A 22,216-nucleotide genomic window follows, 5' to 3' on the forward strand; every position below is an offset into this window, starting at 1 on the left:
TGTTGGACATGCCTATTACGTAGTGCGGTTTAATAACATGGAGGACTACGAATTTGTATTGACACAAGGTCCTTGGATGATTGGAGAAAGCTATCTAACGATTCGAAAATGGGTACCGAATTTCATATCGGATGAAGAACCAATCAAGAAACTTACTGCATGGGTGAGGATTCCACAACTATCAGTAGAATACTTTGATAAACAATTTTTGCATAAAATTGGATCGCAAATTGGAAAAGTCATCAAGATTAACCGGAATACAGAGTCTATGGATAGGGGACAATACGTCAGTTTTTGCATTGAGGTTGATCTAACCAAGCCACTCCTGTCAAAGTTTAGACTTAATGGGAGAGTATGGAAAATCCAGTATGAAGGTCTGCGGTTAATTTGCTTCAAATGTGGCCATCTTGGACACAAAGAAGAAAACTGCCCTGTATTCAACAAACAGGTCAGGGAACATGTTGCAGGGGAAGGAGAGGTCGAGAGCACTAAGGTAATTATGGTACCATCGGAAACGACCAGAGTTAGACCGGAGGTAAAAGATAAATACGGCTCATGGATGATCGTCCAAAGATCAACGAGGAAGTATGTTCCTAAGAACAAAAATGAGACAGGCAAGAAGCATCCACCGAGTGGCCAATCGAAACAAGGGGCTCAACCAGCTAGGCCTAGTAAGGAAGTGACAAATCACCAGGATCGAACTAACGTAGAAAAAAGTCCAAGTGGCTCAAGGTTCGTGACTTTGGTCCAAGATGAGGTGATGGAGATGGATGAACCCCAGTTAGAGAGGAATGCTACTTTGGTTCAAACCAGGGAAAGTCAGGGGAGCAAGTTGGGTGAGCCCAGGGGTGCAGCTGAAAATCTGGGAGTGATTGACGGAGAGATTGAAGGAGTCAAAGAGAATCAAGATATAAATCTTGGTGAGGAAAGATCTCAGGAAGAGGATATGTCAGTGATTGATTTGGGTAGTGCTAAATTAGTGGAGAATAATAAGAGGGATAATAGTTTAGGTAACAATATCTTGGATTATATGGAAAAAGATATGGGTAAAGGTATGGTTACTGAGGAGAATATTGAGGATATCCCTATTACCTTTTCTATTCCTAAATTGTCGCAAAGATCTTGGAAAGGAGAAGGCAGGACTCCTTTGTCCAATCAGAATAGGAATAGTAGTGTAATTGCTCCCAAATTCAAGAAAGGAGAAGGTAGGTCAACAGTTTTATCGAGAGCCATAAGCAGTAGTGGCAAAGAGAACCTGGCCGAGATTGCCTCCTCAATTCAAGTGGTCTCGAATCCCAGCTCCTCTAAAGGGATTCGAGATACGAGTAATCAACAAGTGATCATCCAACAACATGAATCCATCCCAGGTGCCAATAACATTGGAAACCAGGATTCCACCGTCGTTCGACGCATTCATCGATTACCCAATGGAGGGACCATTAATGGTGAAAGTACACCCGCTAGTGAGCAAGATGTTAGTCAGAGTGGCATCTTACTTACCTCCGGAGCACAACCCACCCGATATGATGGCAACGTTCGAGATTCCAATCGAGACGGAAGGGCCAATGAGAGCGCTCCGGGAGGCGTATCTAAGCATGTTACCTAACGTTCCTTTGAACGTGTATGATAGGTACCCCCTTTTTCCAATGTTTAATATGTCTTTAAAAGTAATGGTATGGAATGTTCAAGGTGCAGGCAACAAGATGGCTTTAATTCGTGAGTTAATTCGAATTAATGATCCAACAGTCTTGGCTTTAGTCGAGACCCATCTCAGTGGTGAGCAAGCTCAAAAAGTTTGTGATCGGATTGGCTTCTCGGGCCAACTACGTGTAGAGGCACAAGGTTTTAGTGGAGGAATTTGGTTGTTTTGGAGAGCTGAATTAGTGACTGTCACCCCATATGATAGTCATACTCAACACCTCACTGTGGAAGTGAAGAAGTTGGGAGAAGAGCCTTGGCTTTTTTCTGCTATTTACGCATCACCTAATAGCACTATTCGGAAGGAATTATGGGTTGAACTAGAGAAAATCAAAGAAACTTATAATGGTCCCTGGTTGCTAGCTGGAGATTTTAATGAGACAATGACTATGAGTGAGAGGAATGGACATGGTGGTTCGGAGATGCAAAAACGATGCAAAGACTTTGCAAATTGGGTGGCAAATAATGCTCTTATTGACCTTGGATGTTCTGGACCAGAACATACATGGTTTCGAGGGGTGTCTCCAACTACTTTCAAATCTGCTAGACTCGACAGAGGGTTGATAAATGATGCGTGGAGGATGAGATTCGAGGAAGGGGCTGTGAGAAATCTACCAAAGTCTCAATCAGACCATTGTCCGATTTTGATTAGTACCACAGGTTTTGCTCCGGTTCCAATGGCCATTAAACCGTTCAGATTTCAAGCAGCTTGGTTGAATCACCTAAAATTCCATGAGTTTGTTTATTCAAATTGGAAAATCAGTGCTCCAATTATTCCTTTTCAAAAGGAGTTTGCAGATAAACTTAACAATTGGAATAAGGTTGAGTTCTATAATATATTTCGAAGGAAGTCTGAGTTATGGGCTCGTCTAGAGGGCATACAATCCGAGTTATCAAAGGGGCGACAAGGGCACTTAGTAAAATTAGAAGCTAAGTTGAGAAGAGAGATGGATGAGGTACTCAATGATGAGGAGATGCTTTGGTTTCAAAAATCTAGAATGGATGCCATATGTGATGGAGACCGTAATACTAGATACTTTCACTTGTCGACTGTGATTCGTAGAAGACGAAACAAGATTGAGACACTTCAGGACGAGGCGGGTAATTGGGTTACTAATCCTAACCAAGTCAAAGATCTAGTGAGATCTTACTGGGAAAAGTTATTCCAGGAAGAAAATCCCAATGCCCAAAACAACCTGATGCTATGGGATTACTTCCCTACTATTGATGATGCGAGCTATGCTAAAATTACAAGACCCTTTGGAGATTGTGAAGTGTATGCGGCCCTCCAGAGTATGGAACCTTTCAAGGCCCCGGGCCCAGATGGCTTTCAACCTTTGTTCTACCAGCGGTTTTGGGACCTAGTCAAGCCCAACGTCATTCGATTAGTCAAGGATGTTCTTGAAGGGCGTGACTTTCCAGTTGGGCTCAACAATGCTCATCTCGTTCTAATACCGAAGGTGGCAGTCCCTCAAAAAGCCAACCAATTCAGACCAATTGGTCTTTGCAATATAATCTACAAGTTGATTACAAAGGTGATTGTTAATCGTCTTAAGCCCATCTTACCTACCTTAATTTCTCCAACTCAATGTAGTTTTGTGCCCAAAAGACAAATTACGGATAATATTATTATTGTCCAAGAGATGCTTCATACTATGAGGGGGAAAAAAAAGGAAAAGTAGGCTTTATGGCGGTTAAAATTGATTTTGAGAAGGCTTATGATCGGTTACGGTGGAGTTTTATTCGTGAGTCTCTTATGGAGCTAAGGCTGCCTCAGCATCTAGTAGACATTGTTATGCAGTGTATTACTTCAGCAAAACTGCAAATATTATGGAATGGGGAACCAATGAGTGAGTTTAGTCCCTCTCGGGGTATACGACAAGGAGACCCCCTTTCTCCATATTTATATGTAATCTGTATGGAGAGATTAGCTCATTTAATTGAGCGTGAAGTGAACTTGGGTGCTTGGAAGCCGGCTCGAGCTAGTAGATATGAGCCGTCAATCTCGAATTTAGCCTTTGCCGATGACCTTATTTTATTTTGTGAAGCATCTGTTGATCAAGCGAATATAATGCAACGGTGTCTCAATTTATTTTGTGAAGCCTCTGGGAGTAAAGTAAGTATTGAGAAATCTCGTATTTATTTTTCTAATAATACGAATTATGAGGTTAGAGATGCAATATGTGGTGTGCTAGGAATGGAAGCAACTGATGACTTTGGAAAATATCTTGGGGTACCAACAATAAATGGTAGAACATCGACTAGGGACTATCAATACCTTGTAGACAAAATCAACGTGAAACTTGCTGGTTGGAAAACAAAGACTATGTCTCTAGCTGGTCGGGCCACCTTGATACAATCGGCATTGAGTACAATTCCTTTCTACACTATGCAATCAGCAAAACTGCCTCGCACTACATGCGATGATATTGACCGTAGAGCTCGTAGTTTCTTGTGGGGTGAACATGAAGGCAAAAGGCGGGTGCATTTGGTAGCTTGGGAAAATGTTACCAAACCTAAGAAAGAGGGAGGTCTAGGAATTCGTTCAATGAGACAGTCAAACTCGGCTTTTATGGCTAAGCTTGGGTGGAGAGTTTTATCTGAGCCTCAATCACTATGGTCGAGAGTCCTTCGAGCTAAGTACTGTGATAACAGATGTGACATTGATATGTTTAAAGATAAAACCAATGCTTCGAATGCGTGGCGTGGGATTCTCAGTAGTGTGGATGTTATTCGAAAAGGTCTGAACATGGCAGTAGGCAATGGGTCAAAGACATTCTTTTGGCATCATAGGTGGGCAACAAAGGAGCCTCTTCTGACTCTTACTAGTCGAGAGCCTCCTCTAAATATCCAAGATATGACAGTAAAAGAATTATGGGACCCAAATATTGGTTGGCGAACTGAACTTTTCGCGGAGTATCTACCTGATTCTGTGCTCCAGGAAATAGTCTCACATGAATTGGTTGAGGATGAGGAAGCTATTGATGAAATATATTGGAATGGCTCTCCGTCCGGGGGGTTCACTATCAGTTCTGCACTCAATATTATTAGAAATGTAGAGGAAACAGAAGATGATCAAAGTAAAAAGTGGGCTTTAATTTGGAAAGCTCCTGTTCCACAACGGGTGCGTCTATTCATGTGGTTGCTCATCCAAGACCGATTAATGACAAATGGTAACAGGTTTATTAGGACTTTGACAGATGATCCAAGATGCAAGATATGTGATGCAGTTGAGGAAACTTCTGAACATATTGCAAGGGGATGTCCAGCAGCTATTGTCGTATGGCAAAAATTGGGTTTTGATGCTAGAAATAACACCAATGACATGAGTTTTGAGGAATGGATTTTGCATAATATGGAGGAAAGAAGGGCTGGCAGGGGAGATGCGTGGCCAAGAGTGTTTGTAGTGACTTGTTGGTGGCTTTGGAGGTGGCGTAACGAGAGATGCTTCAGTGCTTCCCCTAGTATCCCAATTGACCAAGTCAGTTTTATTTTTGCTAGAGTAGGGACAATAAAGAGGGCTATGGAAAGACCTATATGGGGATCTATACCACTTACAGGCAGAAAGCAGGATATTTATGTAGGTTGGGTTGGTCCAAGAGAGGGATGGGTGAGATTAAATACAGATGGTGCTGCTAAGGGAAACCCGGGTCAAGCAGGTGCGGGGGGTATCATTAGAGGCTCTCGGGGGGAACTTCATGAAGCTTTTGCAATGAATTGTGGAATCTGTACCTGTACAAGAGCTGAACTGTTAGCTGTAATGAGAGGTCTCTTGGTAGCTTGGGATGGTGGTCATAGAAAGGTTCAACTCACAGTTGACTCCGAAGTTGTTGTTCGTATGTTGGTGGAAGAAAGTCCAGCCAACTCTCCATATATTCACATCGTTCGAAAGTGCAAAGCTCTTATTGCCCGGCCTGAGTGGGAAATCACAGTTGGGCATTGCTATAGGGAAGCGAATAGGGCCGCAGATTGGCTAGCTAACCTAGGAGTTCGAGCGGAGCAAAAGATGGTTATGATAGAGGCGGTCCCGAAGGATCTTCATGCCGTTTTATTGGAGGACATTAGTGGAGTAGCTCGGCCAAGATTAGTCCCGGAGCTAGCTCGGGGAAGGGTCTGAGCGAGCTATAGGAGCTGCTGGAGTTGCTGTAGTTTATTGCTGTTAGTTTAGTTGCTTGACTTTCTGTTTGTTTTCGTTTGTTTTGTGGCTGTTTCTTTTGGGGCTTTGCCCCCCTCTTACACCAAAAAAAAAAAGAGAATTGCTATACCAACTTTTTCCAACTTATATGCAATTAATTTAAGTTGATGTTCCGGGTCCGGAACTGGGGGAGATGTCCTGGGTGGATCTTGTCATGTCAGGCAGAACAAACGTAAGCTAACCTCGGTGGTTTAATCGAGGAAACCCCCTCCGATGCCTAAGTCAACAAGTGAATTTATATTCTTAGAGAGAGAAATTAGAGAGGGTTAAGAATTGTACTTGTATTCAACGTGTCCCCAAATGAATGGGGAGTGAAGTATTTATAGGCGTACTATTCAGTACTTTGGCCTATTCGGATGCTGCCGCGTGTACGTTGGCGATGTATTTGATGCTTGTCCTTTTGCCTAACGACGTATTCCCGTTGTCGTCTAGCAGGACCTTCCCCGTAGACCTCTTGTCCTGCGTGGTTCTTTATGCATCATATTACTTTTGCTAACTACCTTTCAGCTGTTTTGTAGGTGAATTTGTCTTAATGCTGACTTGCTTTGCTATAATCGTGATGATCTGGTAGGTTCTGTATGTCCCAATACAGCTGATATGCACATAAACCTATATAATGACTTCAAATATGTGTAAAATTACAAGCGACATCAAAAGAAAAAAATGCGGCAAACGAAAGGGTAAGGAGTATGTAGAAATTGGTTTTTTAATAAGAAAATTACAATTTGGAAAGAAAATCACAATACAATCATTCACATCTCCCATGATTTTTTAAAGGTAAAATTAATTAATTAATTAATAAATAGTTACTACCTCCGTTTAAAAAAAATATTTACACTTATTATTTGCACGGATTCTGGTGTAAATATGCAATGTTTGACTGTTAATATATCTAATTTTGTATTGCAAAAAATTAAAAAGTTGACATTTATAAAATACATCTTGAGACGAATCTAACAAGACATTTTTTGATAATTAAACACATTTTTCAAAGGGGTAACAAATTTAATGAAACAGAGGGAGTATGTGAAATAATTCGTCCCTAATTGAAGCACAAGCATCATATATTCTGATATTCACATGTCAGTTGGCTGGCCGGTTAAAATTATCCACGGGAAAAGAAAAAAGTAACAAATGTTCGCCGGGTCAGGCAGAAGTGCAGGGCAACAACACCAAAAGACATTTTCTCTCTTCTCCTTCTCCTTCTCCTTCTCCTTCTCCTTAGTCCAATAGTCCTTACTCTTTCTCTCTCCTGATTTTGACGACATTGGTGTTTAACTTCCACGAAAATCTAGCTACCTCTACATTAACATAGTACATACACTTCCCAAGATTCTGATTACCCACCCCGCCACCCGCCCTAACAATTTTCAACTTTCTAGATATAGTAATAGTACTAGTACAAGTTGCCTACCCACCCTGATATGGATACTAAACGAACAGAAAGTCCGATCTATGCTCGCCGTTGGACCTCCGAGCCCGGAAATGTCACCGCCACGTCTCTCCTTTCTTCCCGCCCCCACCACGTTCGTACTTCCTCTGCCACCTCCGTCGATTCACCCACCGCATCACCCACCCGGGCTCACCATTCTCGCACTGCTTCTACTACCGGAATGTCAAGTGTTAAGCGCACTCAGAACTTCGCCGCCAGGGCTGCCGCTCAGCGCTTAGCTCAGGTCATGGCTTCTCAGATTACTGACGAAGATGATGATGACGCCGATCTGCGTTTCCCTGCGCCGGCATTGTCTAGAAATATCATTAATGGTGTTGGGAATGGGAAACCCGTCCTTCCTTCTGCTCCTAAAATCAGCACCACTAGATCTTCTTCTCCTGCTGTGAGCCTCTCCTCTCTCTCTCTCTATCTCTTATAAATGTTGATCTGCTGTAGCTGCGCCGGCATTGCCGAATTTACTTTGCAATTGACGATTGATTGAATTTGTATATTTGGATGTTATAGTCAGCGAGGAATTCAGTGGACGAAATCCCGTCATTTCGGGCAAAATCTAATGGAAGATCAGTAGCATCTATTCGAACTGCTGCTGCATCGGTACCGGTACCAGTACCGGCACCGGCACCTGTTCCCTTGCCAAATATTACAGCATTGAAGAGCCAAACATCTCTACCGCCGTTGGATTCACCTTCTTTTAGGGCTCAGAAAGATAATAGTAAAAGGTAAGTTTCGTCAATTTGGGTAACTTTGGTTGCTAATTATTGTTAGGATTCTTCAACTGCTGCTAATTTTAGTTGATAGTTAAGATTAATGAATGTGCTACAATTACATTAGGGATAGAATCTGAAACGTTCATTTGTGAATGATTGTGCTTGGCTTTGACTATATACTTGGATAAATTGCCTTTAAAACCCCCCCTCTCCGCAAAACAGCAAAGGTATGCAGGTGTAAGATTGCGTACATTTGGAATTTCCTAGACCCTATCTGGATGGGATTTACACTAGGACATTGTTGTTGATGATGTTCTTGCTCAATTGCTCTTACACACTAGGATGTTCTATAATCATGCTCCAATGAAAATTATTGCTCATAGCTCTGAAATTTTAGTTATCCTACTTGACTAAAATTGCACCTACCGTTTCTATCATACATATGCCACGTATGGAACGTAAATAAATGCATCCTAAACATTGTAACTTGTGTCAAAAGGAAGTTTTTTGTTATCATAATTGAACTTGTCCAGAATTTTGGGCAACATTACCCAATTTTATATCAAATGCTTTCTTATAAATTATTGCTTCATGGATAAGTGCTGCCCTGTCTGCCCACAGCATCCTGTTTTTTCTCTTACCTTCTACTTTGTTGCCACATGGTGGTCTGTGGCTCCTTGCCTATTACCACTTTGTACTAATATCTTACTTGTGCAGAACCATGTCTACTGCGAAATTTTGGTGAATGAATCATTGTGAAATGTTGAGTTTTAATAGTTGTTGTCACTTGCAGATTCTTTGCAGATATAGGACAAAGGAATACAAAAGATGCAGAACATCAGCAAGACCCTTCTGGTCTACGTGATGAAGTATGTTTTGAACTTATGTGCTAAATTTTGTTAACAATGCAGAGGTTAGGTCCCGTAATCTTTGTAACTGGTATGATCGACTCATCTTTTTGCAGCTTGATATGCTACAAGAGGAGAACAACACTGTATTTGCGAAGGTTCATGCTTTCTGCTTTTTCGATTGGATTCAGCATATTTATTTATGTTTTAGTTTGGTTTTAAAATTTCATTTCATATCTTATGTAGCTTAGAGCAGAAGAAGAGAGATGCAAACAAGTGGAGGCTAGAGTTAAAGAACTTGAAAAACAGGTTTTGCTTCATTATCCTTTTCCTGAGAAATCAAAATCCTTGTTTATTTGTAACAAAAAATTTCTAGCTTTGTTTATCCTCCATCAAGCATGCATCTCTTGTCCACCTAGCACTTGCTGGATTGCCAAATCCAAAGACCTTCTTCATTTGTTTTTGCTTTGCCATATTGCTCATACTTTATTTTTTCAAATTTGAATTGAACACTTTTGTTTTTGCGTCTCCTAATTCTTAATTTTATTTTTTGGAGTTCTACAAAAGAATGTTATGATTCCAATTATTGTTTGAACTTCCATGTCAAGCTTATAGAGTTTGACAATTTGACATAAAAAATTGTCTTTGGCGTATTATCGGATTAAGATTTAAGAACTACTCCCTCCGTTCCTTTTTATTCTTTACTTATTCTGTTTTGGGTGTCCCATTTTTATATTTGCATTTGGAATATTTCCTTTTGTATTGCAACATAAATGCTCATAATATTCGGTCAAAAATGGTGTTAAGTGATTATTTTAACCAATCAAATTTATTGGGCCATTAAATCTCTCACACTTTCCATTGGGACATTAAATCTTTCACACTTTCTCATTGGGACATTAAATCTCTCTCACTTTCTCAATGTCAGATTTTGGATAAATGTGAAAATATTATTATTATACGCAATTTGTAATGTTTTAGTAAAAAAATTCTATATCCACATTAATTTTTTGTTAAATCGCGTGAATGATACCGAATGTAAAGATAAAAAGGGATTGAGGGAGTTACTTATTTGTGTGGGAATAAACAAATTGCTTTCCAATTTACTTGAAGGTTTACTTACAGAAATTATAGAAAAATCATTTTCACTTTAAGAACTCAAATAGAAAAGGGCAACTTTAGCCACTTATACAAAAAAAATTTGATACATAAGCGGGAAAAGGAGAAAAGTGGCTTTTAATTCTAAAAACACTTTTCCTTGATCGTTCTAAATAGAGACTATAGTCCCTTTGTTCTTAAATAGTAGTCCTATTTTGACTTTTTCACCCGTTTCAACTCAATATTTAAACGTAAATATCTCCAAATGCGTATGTAAAAAGTTATAAAAAATTGATATTGTGAACTATACATTGAGACGAATAAAACAATATCTCACATGAATATATTTTGAAATACGTATCGGAAAGAAATTAGATTCTCTTCAATTGTGAATAGTTTAAAGATTTCAAATAGGACTAATATTTGAGAATGGAAGGAGTAGTAGAGTTAGGACGTAGACTTGAGTAGACATCATCTCTATCCGGATTCAATAGAAGAATGTAAATATCAGTATCACTAAATTCCTTCAAAGTTAAAATTAAAATTACTTCAGAGTTGCGGACTACTGTTACATTGCAATGCGAATGAAAAAAAATACTACTCCACTTAAGAAGTTTTGGCTTCATGAACAGATAAAAAAGGAGCGGCTCATCTTATTATCTCCTGCAAAAAAAAGCTCCATGACTCATCTTTAGGAGAGGCTCTCCTTCATCATCAGTTTGACATTCAGATCAAAGTCTTGTTTTACAACTGAATCCAAGTCAACATTTAGTGAAGCTTTTCATTTCCCCTCCTGATATGAAATTATGAACCTTAAATGACTCGAAGAGTTGGGCAACAGGACAATCGGGTTCAGATCTTGGAGCAATTGCTTCTCCAGTATTCACTGTTGCAGATTGTGGTGTTTGAATGTCTATCGATCAAATAACTAGTACCTAACAGTTATTAAACTTGATAGTCTGTACAAAAATGTGACAGATAGTCATATTCTCGTAGATTCCTTGAAAAAGGCTTGGCTTTTTGGATGAAAGCCGAATTATAGTAAAAGCCTCTTATGTAGAAGTACTTATTCGGGAAAAGTAAACTGAAGTATGCAGTAAATCACAACTTTCTTTGATATGAATAGACGTTCATTGTCCACAATAATTGAGGGCATATCGCATTTAAGAATGACATAAGTTTTTTTAGTATTGACTTAGAAAGTTTGCGAACATTTTGGTATATTTAAAAGGGGAGTAATGCTTTCTTCCATTCAGCTATGCTAACTTATACTTCGTATTTGTTTACCCAGTTGCAGCTGATATGTAATCTTGGTTTTTCTGTACAGGTTGCTTCGCTTGGAGAGGGAGTTTCATTAGAAGCTAAATTTTTGAGCAGGTATCATGCCACTTCAATTTTATGTTGTAACCTGTTTTGTTTTAAGACTTTCTGTTCTGATTTCTGCACTCTCGTAATCTTGCTTATTTATTCTTTGCAGAAAAGAAGCTGCATTACGTCAAAGAGAGGTTGTTAACAGCATAGTGTTTGTTTCTCCTTTGATTTTTCTTCCATGAGGTTGCCTGATAATTTGCTAGTCCTTACTCTGGAATATTTCAGTTTCTCTAAATTGATATCCATATGTTGAGTATGGGTAAAGCTTGGACTACACATGTTCACCAAAAGAAGACAAGTGCATATGCAAAAGAACGTGACATTATGATAAAAGAACATATGATATGTTACTTATATTTTTAACTATTTCTCACCCAAAGAACATATCTCATCTTCATTTATTAGAATGTCGTGTTCTTTCGTGTATACATTTGTGTTCTTTGTGGGTGTATAATGAGCATGGTGGACATGTGTCATGATCTATTGCAGGGTTTTTAGTTGGGTTTATCCCGGATTCTATATGCATCAAGCAGACCCAACCCCACTCTGTATGAATTTTGTTCTGTACTTGTGGTTTCTTTGCTCATATGGATATTTATGAAAAGGTCAAACACTACAGGCTGCGCTAAAAGACGACAAGCAATCAAAAGATGTGATAAACAAAGAAATCACAAACCTTCGCTCTGAAGCCAAGGTAAAGTGTGTTTGTGGCTTAGTTTGTTTTAGCAACTGATGGCTAATTAATTGCCTGCTGGTGCACTTACTTCTACTACATGTGAGCTTATTTTTTGGTTCCTTGCTTTCAAGAATGCTAAACATGAAGTTGAAGCTGCTGCAGCACGGCTTCAGGGTACCGAATCTGAAGTTAAAGCTCTTCATTCAATGACAGAAAGAATGATTTTAACCCAGGAAGAGATGGTCCGTTCCAGCTATGTACTGCAGATTCTCTCGTTGATTATTTGGAATTTATCTTACTGATCAAGTTATCATGACAGGAAGAAGTAGTTCTCAAGAGATGTTGGCTCGCTCGTTACTGGGGATTAGCTGCACAGATTGGTAATATAGCCTTCTATATTCTTGGTCTTTCTGTAATATGTTAACAACAGTTCTAGTATTTCCATGCAAAGACACTAAGCTTTCAAGATGGCCAAGCCCCAAGAAGTGGATGCAATTCCTCAATTTCTCCGAAAGCATGTCAATAATTTATTTCAAACAGGAAGAAAAGCAAATAAATGTTAATATTATACATGCGCCAAATTAGAATCTACCCTTGATTATTGATCTCCACTCCTTTGTCTGCCATGCCTTGCATCATAACTCTATGAGATGGCTCAGCTTAGTTAGAATAAGAAAGAGCTTAGGCAGTTTACCTTGTTATGGATTCAGATATCATCGGCTCAATGCACAAATTCCTGCTACTAAAAGGCTATCATGTAGACTCCATCACCTTCAGATCTAGTCACATATCCACATAAGTTCACTGGTCAACCTAGCAGTAACAGCACTTACCTTTTGAATGTCCAATGTTATTTGATCTTTTACCAATTTAGTGAAGCTACAAAAGGTGGGGTTTACAAGAATAATTTAAATGAAAATTGGATAAAAACTGCAGGCTCGCTAGAAAAACTAGTTTTTCTATGGACAAATTTTGGACATCAATGGATTCCTTCATTTTAGTAGAAGTTACTCAAAGTTTTCATGTATATGTATTTAAACTATTTACGAACTGTTTCATCTGTTTCTGGCAGTCTTTTGAGATTTGAAGAATTATTTTAGGTAGTTTCTTAAGCAGTTAAAGGAGCCTATTTCTGTCTTGCTGAATGTGGTCACCTTTCGCTGTTGCCTTATTACAGCTCCAGTAGCTTGGTGAATTGTGCCATCATATTATTTTACAAAAAATTCTATTTGTACAATACTTTGATAAGCACCGTAAGACACCATGTGGTCGAAGAGTGTAATAAGGCCTGCACAAGTGGCAAAGGAAGTTGCCTTTACTGTTTGCAGCCTGGTAGCTCTTTCGTACATGGCACAATCGCACAATTTAGAAGTTGTTAATTCTGACTGTGGTTTTATACTTTTTGGCAGGAATATGTGCAGATATTGCTTCATCCAAGTATGAACACTGGTCTTCATTAGCTCCTCTTCCTTTTGAAGTAGTTATTTCTGCTGGCCAGAAGGCTAAAGAAGAAAGCTGGGAAAAAGGTTGTAACTAATCTAGTAATCTGTTTATCTACTAGCTTTGTGAAGCTGTGGAATTGTCTTTTACTTCTTTATATTTAACAAAAAGTTGTTCATGAACTCTGTACTCAATACTTGTTTATGCAACTTTTTATGCTTAAGCAGGTGGTGAAGACTCTGAGAGTAAAGGCAGGCTTAACCAAGACTTCAACGATCTCACTGCAGATGGAAACATAGAGAGTATGCTTTCAGTTGAAATGGGCTTAAAGGAGCTTGTGTCATTAAAGGTTCTTTTCAGTTTCCCTGAAGATATGTTCAACAATCATTTCTCATTTTACTTTGCTTTCTCCCATATGCTGTTAACTTTTTCTTTCTTTTCAACTTTGAACTCTTTGCAGATAGAGGAATCTGTTGCATATGCTTTTGCCCAGCAACGCCGGCCAAATTCTTCTAGATTGTCTATTTCAGGTTTACATAATTTTCCTGCTGGCACTTGCTCATTTCTACTGCGATGAGCTTATCATGGTTTGAATGGATGGTCATCTATGTTACAGAATGTGTTCTATAACTTCTATTTAAAGTTTAAACCATGATAATGCTCTTAACAACAGTAAAATAGCAGCACTAGGGTCAATTTTGCATGTAAAAGAGGTTTTTCTTCATTTCATTAGGAATTTGAAAAAATATGTAACCTCTTGTCTTTGTCTCGAAAATCCAAAAAGGAAACCTTTCTCAGAAAATAGACTAGTCTCTCGGCCTCTCAGGCATGTTATGTGTTCAGGAAGTTGATGAGGAATGATCTTTGAAATTCTCTTATATTGTATGAACTTTGTATGGATAGACGGAAATGTAGGCTTATCATGTAAATAGGCATTTTTGAATGTGTGTTATATACTTATATTTTACTCTGAAATGCTGGTGGTGGTGACTTAAGTGGGTAGCTTCCAGGCAAGTAAGATAGTCATAGACTAAACTAAGAAGGGAGTTCAGCTTGACATTGGGATTTAGTGCCTTTATTTTTATTTTTATTTTGGCTTGGCTTTTCTGGGGTGGATGTTGAGTGTATGGAAGGGGTAAGTCTTTTGGAGATTTATTTTTGTGCTGAAGTTTTATGATGGTTCTTTATGTTGGCCAGTTTTGTTAGTAACATGTTTTGGGTCCCTGACAACTTATCATGCAAACTGAGCCAGTTTTGGTGGTAGATTACAGCTTTTGTGTTCATTGGAATGACCTTATTAACTGAAGCGTAGAGGCTTTAGGCTTACACCAGATGAATGCAGTTCAATTCAAAAAACTTACTTGGAACAGATAGTATCAACCTATTAATAACCATTGATCATACCTGCAAGACGACAATGTTTTTGCTTATCCCCAAGGAAATTCCTTGTTAGGGGCAAGTATGGACCTCCTTACACCATGCCATTAGCTGGATCCCTAGTGCCAGTAGAACGGTTGTTGTGGCTGTGGTGGTACTGTGGTAGTTGTCTCTAGGAAAATCCTTGTTTGTATGCGTGTACTGCATGTATGGTTTTGGCACTTGGAGAATTCTTCTCTATATGTTTGGCTGTTGACTTTTGAGGGTTTGCTATTATACTCATCACTCGTGTATCTTTTTCATTTGCATGCAGATTTCAAATCACCAGGAGATGCGAAGTATATGGAAGCCTTTGGTATAATTCTCTGCTTTGCAATTTGATTGGTCTGATTATAGAGTGCCAGATAGAGGATTGTTGGAGGAAACCAACCTTCATTAGGTTTGACTGTTGTTTTTTGAAGATTGAAGAAATTTTAAGGTTAACCAAGATGTTTGGATGAAAGGATTTAAATTGAAAGAGAGAAAGGGAGAGTGAGGGATCCATTTCGTTTCTTTGGATATGGAATGTGGAGAAGAATGGAATGCAATTGCAGGATCCATTTTCCGTCTCCTTTCCAAGGAGATATTTGGAAGGAAAGTTTAAGGCCACTCTTTCCCTCCCTTCCCTCTTCCCCCTCCCCTCCCGTTTGCAATTGCTAATATAAAACACTGTAAAAGTAGTTGTAAGCTCTTGATTTTTTGTGGGCTATTCTTTAGTTAGTTAACACTTGACATTTTTTTACATTATGATGCTAAAGTAATTGAGTTAAGAAAATAGCAATAAAAACTATGGTGTTTATGTTCTTTATATATTGTTGCGCTGCCAGAATTTTTGGTGATCCTGCTGTGCCAATACTTTACTGAAGTGTTTTCTCATTAATGTGGAAAGGACGGAGATTTTCTTTCTTTAAATGAGGACCTGACTTACAAACCTCATACATGTCATGTTTAAATATGTGTGCCTTCATAAACAGGTTCTGATATTCCTTTTTTTGTTGACAGAGCTAAGTCCAGAGGAGTCGGAAGATGTTCTTTTTAAAGAGGTTTGTCTATTTTCCCTTCGTTATTGTCTATTTCTAGGTTCTTTCTATTTTTCGTTCATGACAAGTTTAGAGGGAAGATAACTTTGTGTTTGGAAGATCTCCCAGACCGTCTAGTGCCATCTCATGTTCTCAATGATCCCTGTTAGCTACTCCGTATCATTTATATTCAATTGCTTTCAACAGAAAACTGCTTTTCAGAAATTACTCCATGTTCATATTAATTTTTGTTGAAGTGGACAGTGTACATGGTGATGATATCAAATATAAATCAACTGTTGTGAACCCAAGTGCTCTTCAAAGTTGGAACTGTTTATTTTGATGTTCATTAATCTTGCTATTTCGTATTCTGTCTGCTAAATGGAAATGCCTCAGTGTCAGTCCTGCAGCCAAAATACTTTTGTTTTTGTCATGCATCCTCTCCTCATTCCTTGACATGGATTCAGCTTTTCCCTGTTTGTGGCTACTACATTATTGACAGCAAGCTAGCAACCTTAGACATTTAAAGAGTATACTCCGTACGATACAATTTATCTTTGGCTTATCTGATATGAATTGACAATGATATATAATGTGAAGGATAGATAAGTTTGCAAACAGTGCTCAATGGATCTAAATTTAGTAACGATTTTATTAAATTGGGATCTAATCCTGTGTGGTAAGCTTTAGGTGTTAGGCTATTCAGTTTATTCCGATGTCAATTTAAGGTTTTACCCATTTGAATGTTGGATGAATAGGCATGGCTGACTTACTTTTGGAGAAGAGCTCTGAACCTTGGTATAGAGAAGGTAATTGCCAAAGAAAGGCTTCAATTTTGGATCGGCCGAAGCAGACATTCACCAAATTCACATGATGCAGTTGACGGTAATAATTTTCTTCTGGTTTCTAATTCTTATAAGTACCTTATGAAAATTATAACATAAATACGAGTAACCACACAATGGAGTTATGGGCCAGTCGTGCATTGAGGAACTTCTCTTAGGGAAACTGATCATGATGGTAAACCTGCTCCATGTGTGTCAGTGTGTGTGTTTCTAGATATGGAGGGTGTCCCATAGAAACACAGACACTGATGTTCACCTATATATATATATATATATATATATATATATATATATATATATATATATATATATATATATATATATATATATATATATATATTTGAGCTCTCATATCTGGATAAAAAGGTTGTAAATCTTGACAATTTGTTTCTGAGGATTTGTTTCGGATTGTTTGCCTAGATACAAAAAGGTTAATTAGTAATACATAAGTGATATATATAGGTTGAGTATAACAGCAAACTACGGCTTCTAATTTCCTTCATTTGTTGTTGCCTGTTGCTCAGTTGATCAAGGTTTGATGGAGCTGAGAAAATTAGGGATTGAACGTCGACTCTGGGAAGCATCCCGCAGAGAAAATGATTTCTGAAGACACTGCTGAAATTACACGTATATTCTGCTACTAGTTTAGTTAATACTTAATACCTCAGCTTTTGTTGTTACTGCTGTATAGAATGTATTTCTTCTTTATGTGTACATAGTTTAGTTTTGTCCTATTTGCTGGGCCATCCTTGTTCTGTTAATTGGGGATTTCAGCATCCTATTATACCATCCTAAACCTGATGTTTCGAGCGTATTTGTAATACTTACGGAGTAAATCTTTTGACCAACACTGTACATGGCTAAATTCCTCATAATTAAGATGATGTCATGAAGCTTAGGAAGCAGGCGAGGACATCAGAAAGAAATGCCTAGCCTTAGTAAAAAGTGGAAGAAAGAGCAGTAATAGGAGCCATTAAGCCATGTACTGTATGATATTGTATTACACTGACTTTTGCTGCTATGAAGTATGAAGTACTCTGTAGTTGTAGCCTTATAAGCCTCTTAGTCTTAGAAGCAGCAAAAGTTAACAAAAAGGGAACTTTGGTTCCCTGATATGATGGGAGGGTGTATATATCATCATTCGATTAACCGATTAATATTACTTGATGAAACTTTTTGTTAGAATAAGTGAGGAGGAAAGACAAATTTTACGTTTCTAATGCGCTTTTTGGGTATCTACTAAACCTAAATATTATGGATAGCCTCTACCGTGTGGTATGCAGTCCTGGTGTTGGCCTTTTATGTTTAGACAGCAGTTCAAGTCTGCCCAAATGTAACCAGCAAATTTTTTAATACTTGTAGAATTTAGAACCGCTCACATTATTGCCGTTAGCGGTTTTATTTTAATTAAAAAATAAAGAAAATGGATCTCGTACCCGATCCTAAATGGACCGATATCATGAGAATTAGTTTATAAACCAACGTGATTTGGGAATTAGTTCACTAGTCTAGACTGTTTGATGTAGGTATTTTCCCCTATGCACTGTTATTAGGAGATAATATTTGAAGAACATGGACTATTATGAATCTATAATTCACCAAATGGTGTTTAAAGTTATTATTAATAATTAATAATAATGATCCATGATTAATGATTAATGATTAATGATTAATGATTAATGATTGTGCTCACTTTCCTGTAACTTTGTCTAAAATTAAGAAAGATACTTGTGTTTGTAGAAACAAGTACTGTACTTATGTCTGTAGTACAACATTTTAGTTTTTGACAATTGCATCACTGCTGTCCTCTCTCTGTAGACTGTAGTCTGTAATTTATACAGTATGTTAAAAGTTTGTACAATTAGCAGAAATTTAGAGCAAGCTCTTTTCTTGAAAATTGATTGCCCCTCCTTTCTCTTTTCGGTTGTTCATTATGACTCAACCATTCATGGTCTTAGTTAAATAGAAGAAAATTAATATCTCAGATATATTTCTGTAACGGCAACGTACTTGTTCGATAAAGAAAACTACTGCAACAGATTAATTGTTCGTGCTTATTTTCTGTATCAATTGGAATCTAGATGATCCGAGATTTCAGGTTGTTTTCTTTCCTAATAAAAAATTTAATGATTAACCTATATGGGTCCGGGGTAATATTCAGAAGGTTAGTGTTTTGAAATTGAAAAGTCTTAGCATTGTACATACACAGTCACAGTCCCAGTCACACTCTATTAATAGGTGCAATGCTACCTGCAACCAGCCTACTAGTAGAGTAGTAGTAGTAGTAGTAGTGTAGTAGCCTAGTCTCACTTGTAATTCATTCAACTCAACGTCTCTCTTTCTATTTCCATTCAGTCATTCATTCAGATTTCACACTGATTCTCTCTCATACACAACCAATTAACCAAAATCAGTGTTCTTAAGAATGAGTTGGCTAGCAAAGAAAGCAATGTTAATGTTGGTCCTTGTTTTAATCGGAATAACATTAACAAGTGGTGTAATGATGATGGAGACTGACAAAATAACAAGATTACCAGGGCAGCCTCCTGTCGATTTCCAGCATTACTCTGGTTATATAACCATTTCTGCTGCTGCTGCTGCTCATAATCAACAACATCAAACCAACCAAAAAGCTCTTTTTTACTACTTTGCTGAAGCTCAAATTGATCCTCTTACTAAACCTCTTGTTCTCTGGCTTAATGGAGGACCTGGTTGTTCATCACTTGGTGTTGGTGCTTTCTCTGAAAATGGTCCTTTTCGCCCTACCGCTAATCGCCTCGTTACCAATCACTACAGTTGGAACAAAGGTCTTCCCCTTTCTTTTCTTCTTCCTTTCTCAATTTCTTTCTTGTTTTCATTCTTGTTTCAATTTCTGAACTTTTTTTATTGCAGAAGCAAATATGCTCTACTTAGAAACCCCAGCAGGAGTTGGATTTTCTTATTCGACTAATCTTTCCTTTTATCTAACTGCAAATGATCATAGCACAGGTTTTTACATATCTTCTTCAAATTTTATGTTCTTTCTTTTGACTTTTTTTTGGTTCGCAATGAGTCATAAGTGCATTGTAAATTACAGATAGATGGGAAGGGGGATTCGAAGTTGTGAGTTTGTGACCCGTACACAAACTTTGAACAAATGGTTTCTTAGCTTCTTGTTGTATAAAGTTCATGTCATCAAATTTAATGAAAGAAAAAAGGAATGAAAAACAAAGCATGTAGATTGTAGATTGATTGTTGAAAAGTGAATATTCAAGTATATATTTCCAGAAAGAAGAATAATAATACCTAAATTGGAGTGTTCTTGGAGCCTCGGCCCACAAAGCACTATTGAACTTTTAAACACAGTGGTGCATGAAGAATCTTATCTGCAAGGACCATATGTTATTTTTTGCCTTTTACAAGTTATGTCCACTTCAATACTTTCTGCTTTCCTTTTTCTTTTTCTTTCTATTTTTTTCTACGAGTAATTGGAAATGATTCAGAGTTTTGCTTTTTTTTTGGGAGTGTTTCAGCCAGGGACAATCTCGCGTTTCTGCAAAAATGGTTTCTCAAGTTCCCACATTATCAGAACAGGAGCTTGTTCATTACTGGGGAAAGCTATGCTGGTAATTCTCTTTTCCTTTCGCAGAAATAGCATTTATCGACACTCTATCTTTCCGGAATTAATTGTAATCATCCTCTTCCAAGCTGCAATATAATATTGCTACAAGTTATAAGCTGAATTATACAAATAGTTATATAGTACTTGTATTTTTTTTATTTTTTTTTATCAAACTCAACGAGTGTGATTACTAATAAGCTTAAATTAACTTTTTCGGTCTTTTATCTTTCCATTAGTGAGATTCAGACACATGCAATTATTTCTTTGAACGTAACTCTTGATGCCCATCCATTAAACAAACAGGTCATTATGTTCCCCAACTTGCTGAACTCATGCTTCAACACAACAACAACAAGGAAAACATGTTCAACTTGAAAGGAATTGCAGTGAGTAACACACCACATTATACACAGTATCATTTTTGTGATGTAATTATCAAGTATACTGCCTGTAGTATAAAATGATAAAAAAAAAACATCTGAGCATAAGTTTAATCTCCATTCTCGAATGCAGTTGGGTAATCCAGTTCTGGAGTTCGCAACTGATTTCAATTCGCGGGCAGAGTTTTTCTGGTCTCATGGATTGATATCTGATTCCACTTACAATGTGTTTACTTGGGCTTGTAACTATTCACGTTATGTGGGGGAATATTACAGAGGATTTGTGTCACCAATGTGTTCAAAGGTGATGAGTTTAGTAAGCAGAGAAACCAGCAGATTTGTTGATAAATATGATGTTACCTTGGATGTTTGCTTGCCTTCTATATTCTCTCAATCCAAGCTCCTTACTCCCCATGTGAGTCTTATTATCATTTTTGCTTGTTTTTATATACTTTTTAGTTTTTACCAAGGTTCTATATCATCTATATTCTTGTTTTTATCCCAATCTTTTCAATGTTACTCTTCTTTACAGCAAGTTGGTGAGACAATAGACGTTTGCGTGGAGGATGAAATGTTGAGATATTTAAATAGGCGAGATGTGCAAAAAGCCCTACATGCTTCTCTTGTAGGAGTGAATTCATGGACTGTTTGTAGCAAGTACTACTTTCTCATCACCTTTAGTTTGCTAAACTTAATTTTTGTGTCTTGGTGTGTAATATTGATATATGCTCCACAACAGAACCCTGGATTACGAAATGCTTGACCTGGAGAAACCAACAATACATATTATTGGAAATCTCATAAAAGCAGGAATTCCTGTACTGGTATACAGGTATATTTATATTGTGATATTAATATGTCTGTTATTTCAGTTACCGTGATAAAAATGGTACCTTTATCTTTGCAATGACAGTGGGGATCAAGATTCAGTGGTTCCTCTGACTGGAAGTAGAACACTAGTTAAAAGGCTGGCTAATGAGCTAAAACTAAACACAAGCGTACCTTACAGAGTCTGGTTTGTGGGGATGCAGGTCAGCTTATCTTTAGAATGAACAAATTATTAACTGGGAATCTTCAATTATACTACGTACTGTACAAGAAGAGGCTAACTACTAAATTTAGGCAAACTGTCTTAATTTTACAGGTTGGGGGTTGGACGGAAGTGCACGGAGATGTCCTATCATTTGCCACAATAAGGGGAGCATCTCATGAAGCTCCATTTTCTCAGCCTCAAAGATCCCTTGTTTTGTTTAAATCCTTTTTGGAGGGTAAGCCTCTCCCTGAAATATTCTGATCTACTTGATCGAATCAGTAAGGATAGGAAAACCCTAAATGAGTAAATGTAACTGTAAGTAGAATATTTCAAGTTAAAGGCAAAAGGCCAATTTTATCTTCATTCTCTCGAATCAAAGTTGTGTTTGCCAGCTTCTTTTGAGAATTCTATTGCTAAACCTACCTGATAAACCAAG

The 22,216-nt window shown here is 37.8% G+C and overlaps 2 protein-coding genes across 3 annotated transcripts; both read left to right on the forward strand.

The window, feature by feature from the left end:
- The first annotated feature begins 7,027 nt into the window (after positions 1-7,027).
- Positions 7,028-17,817, forward strand: LOC110785761 (coiled-coil domain-containing protein SCD2). Its single transcript, XM_021990271.2, has 17 exons — positions 7,028-7,728; positions 7,851-8,065; positions 8,847-8,922; positions 9,018-9,059; positions 9,148-9,210; positions 11,327-11,376; positions 11,477-11,504; positions 11,990-12,064; positions 12,178-12,288; positions 12,366-12,426; positions 13,456-13,572; positions 13,714-13,835; positions 13,947-14,016; positions 15,177-15,218; positions 15,905-15,945; positions 16,680-16,806; positions 17,291-17,817. Exons 1-17 carry the CDS (start codon positions 7,318-7,320, stop codon positions 17,371-17,373), a joined length of 1,734 nt encoding a protein of 577 aa, XP_021845963.1. The 5' UTR covers positions 7,028-7,317; the 3' UTR covers positions 17,374-17,817.
- Positions 17,818-17,971: 154 nt separating this feature from the next.
- Positions 17,972-22,143, forward strand: LOC110785763 (serine carboxypeptidase-like 45). 2 transcript variants are annotated; one of them, XM_021990274.2, is made up of 9 exons: positions 17,972-19,573; positions 19,659-19,754; positions 20,279-20,371; positions 20,671-20,753; positions 20,881-21,162; positions 21,280-21,404; positions 21,487-21,579; positions 21,661-21,778; positions 21,892-22,143. In XM_021990274.2, exons 1-9 carry the CDS (start codon positions 19,192-19,194, stop codon positions 22,039-22,041), a joined length of 1,422 nt encoding a protein of 473 aa, XP_021845966.2. In that variant the 5' UTR covers positions 17,972-19,191; the 3' UTR covers positions 22,042-22,143. The 2 variants fall into 2 exon arrangements, with proteins under 2 accessions (XP_021845966.2, XP_056687001.1); XM_056831023.1 differs by lacking the exon at positions 19,659-19,754.
- Positions 22,144-22,216: the final 73 nt, after the last annotated feature.

This window comes from Spinacia oleracea, chromosome 1, assembly GCF_020520425.1.
Source record: "Spinacia oleracea cultivar Varoflay chromosome 1, BTI_SOV_V1, whole genome shotgun sequence".
Classification (NCBI taxonomy): domain Eukaryota; kingdom Viridiplantae; phylum Streptophyta; class Magnoliopsida; order Caryophyllales; family Amaranthaceae; genus Spinacia; species Spinacia oleracea.

Coding starts and splice junctions, on each gene's coding strand:
- LOC110785761 (XM_021990271.2), top strand. CDS start 7,318: ATGGATACTAAACGAACAGAAAGTCCGATCTATGCTCGCCGTTGGACC. Junction 9,211..11,326: donor TTAAAGAACTTGAAAAACAG/GTTTTGCTTCAT, acceptor TTTTCTGTACAG/GTTGCTTCGCTTGGAGAGGG. Junction 12,289..12,365: donor TTTTAACCCAGGAAGAGATG/GTCCGTTCCAGC, acceptor TTATCATGACAG/GAAGAAGTAGTTCTCAAGAG.
- LOC110785763 (XM_021990274.2), top strand. CDS start 19,192: ATGAGTTGGCTAGCAAAGAAAGCAATGTTAATGTTGGTCCTTGTTTTA. Junction 21,163..21,279: donor CCAAGCTCCTTACTCCCCAT/GTGAGTCTTATT, acceptor TCTTCTTTACAG/CAAGTTGGTGAGACAATAGA. Junction 21,405..21,486: donor TCATGGACTGTTTGTAGCAA/GTACTACTTTCT, acceptor GCTCCACAACAG/AACCCTGGATTACGAAATGC.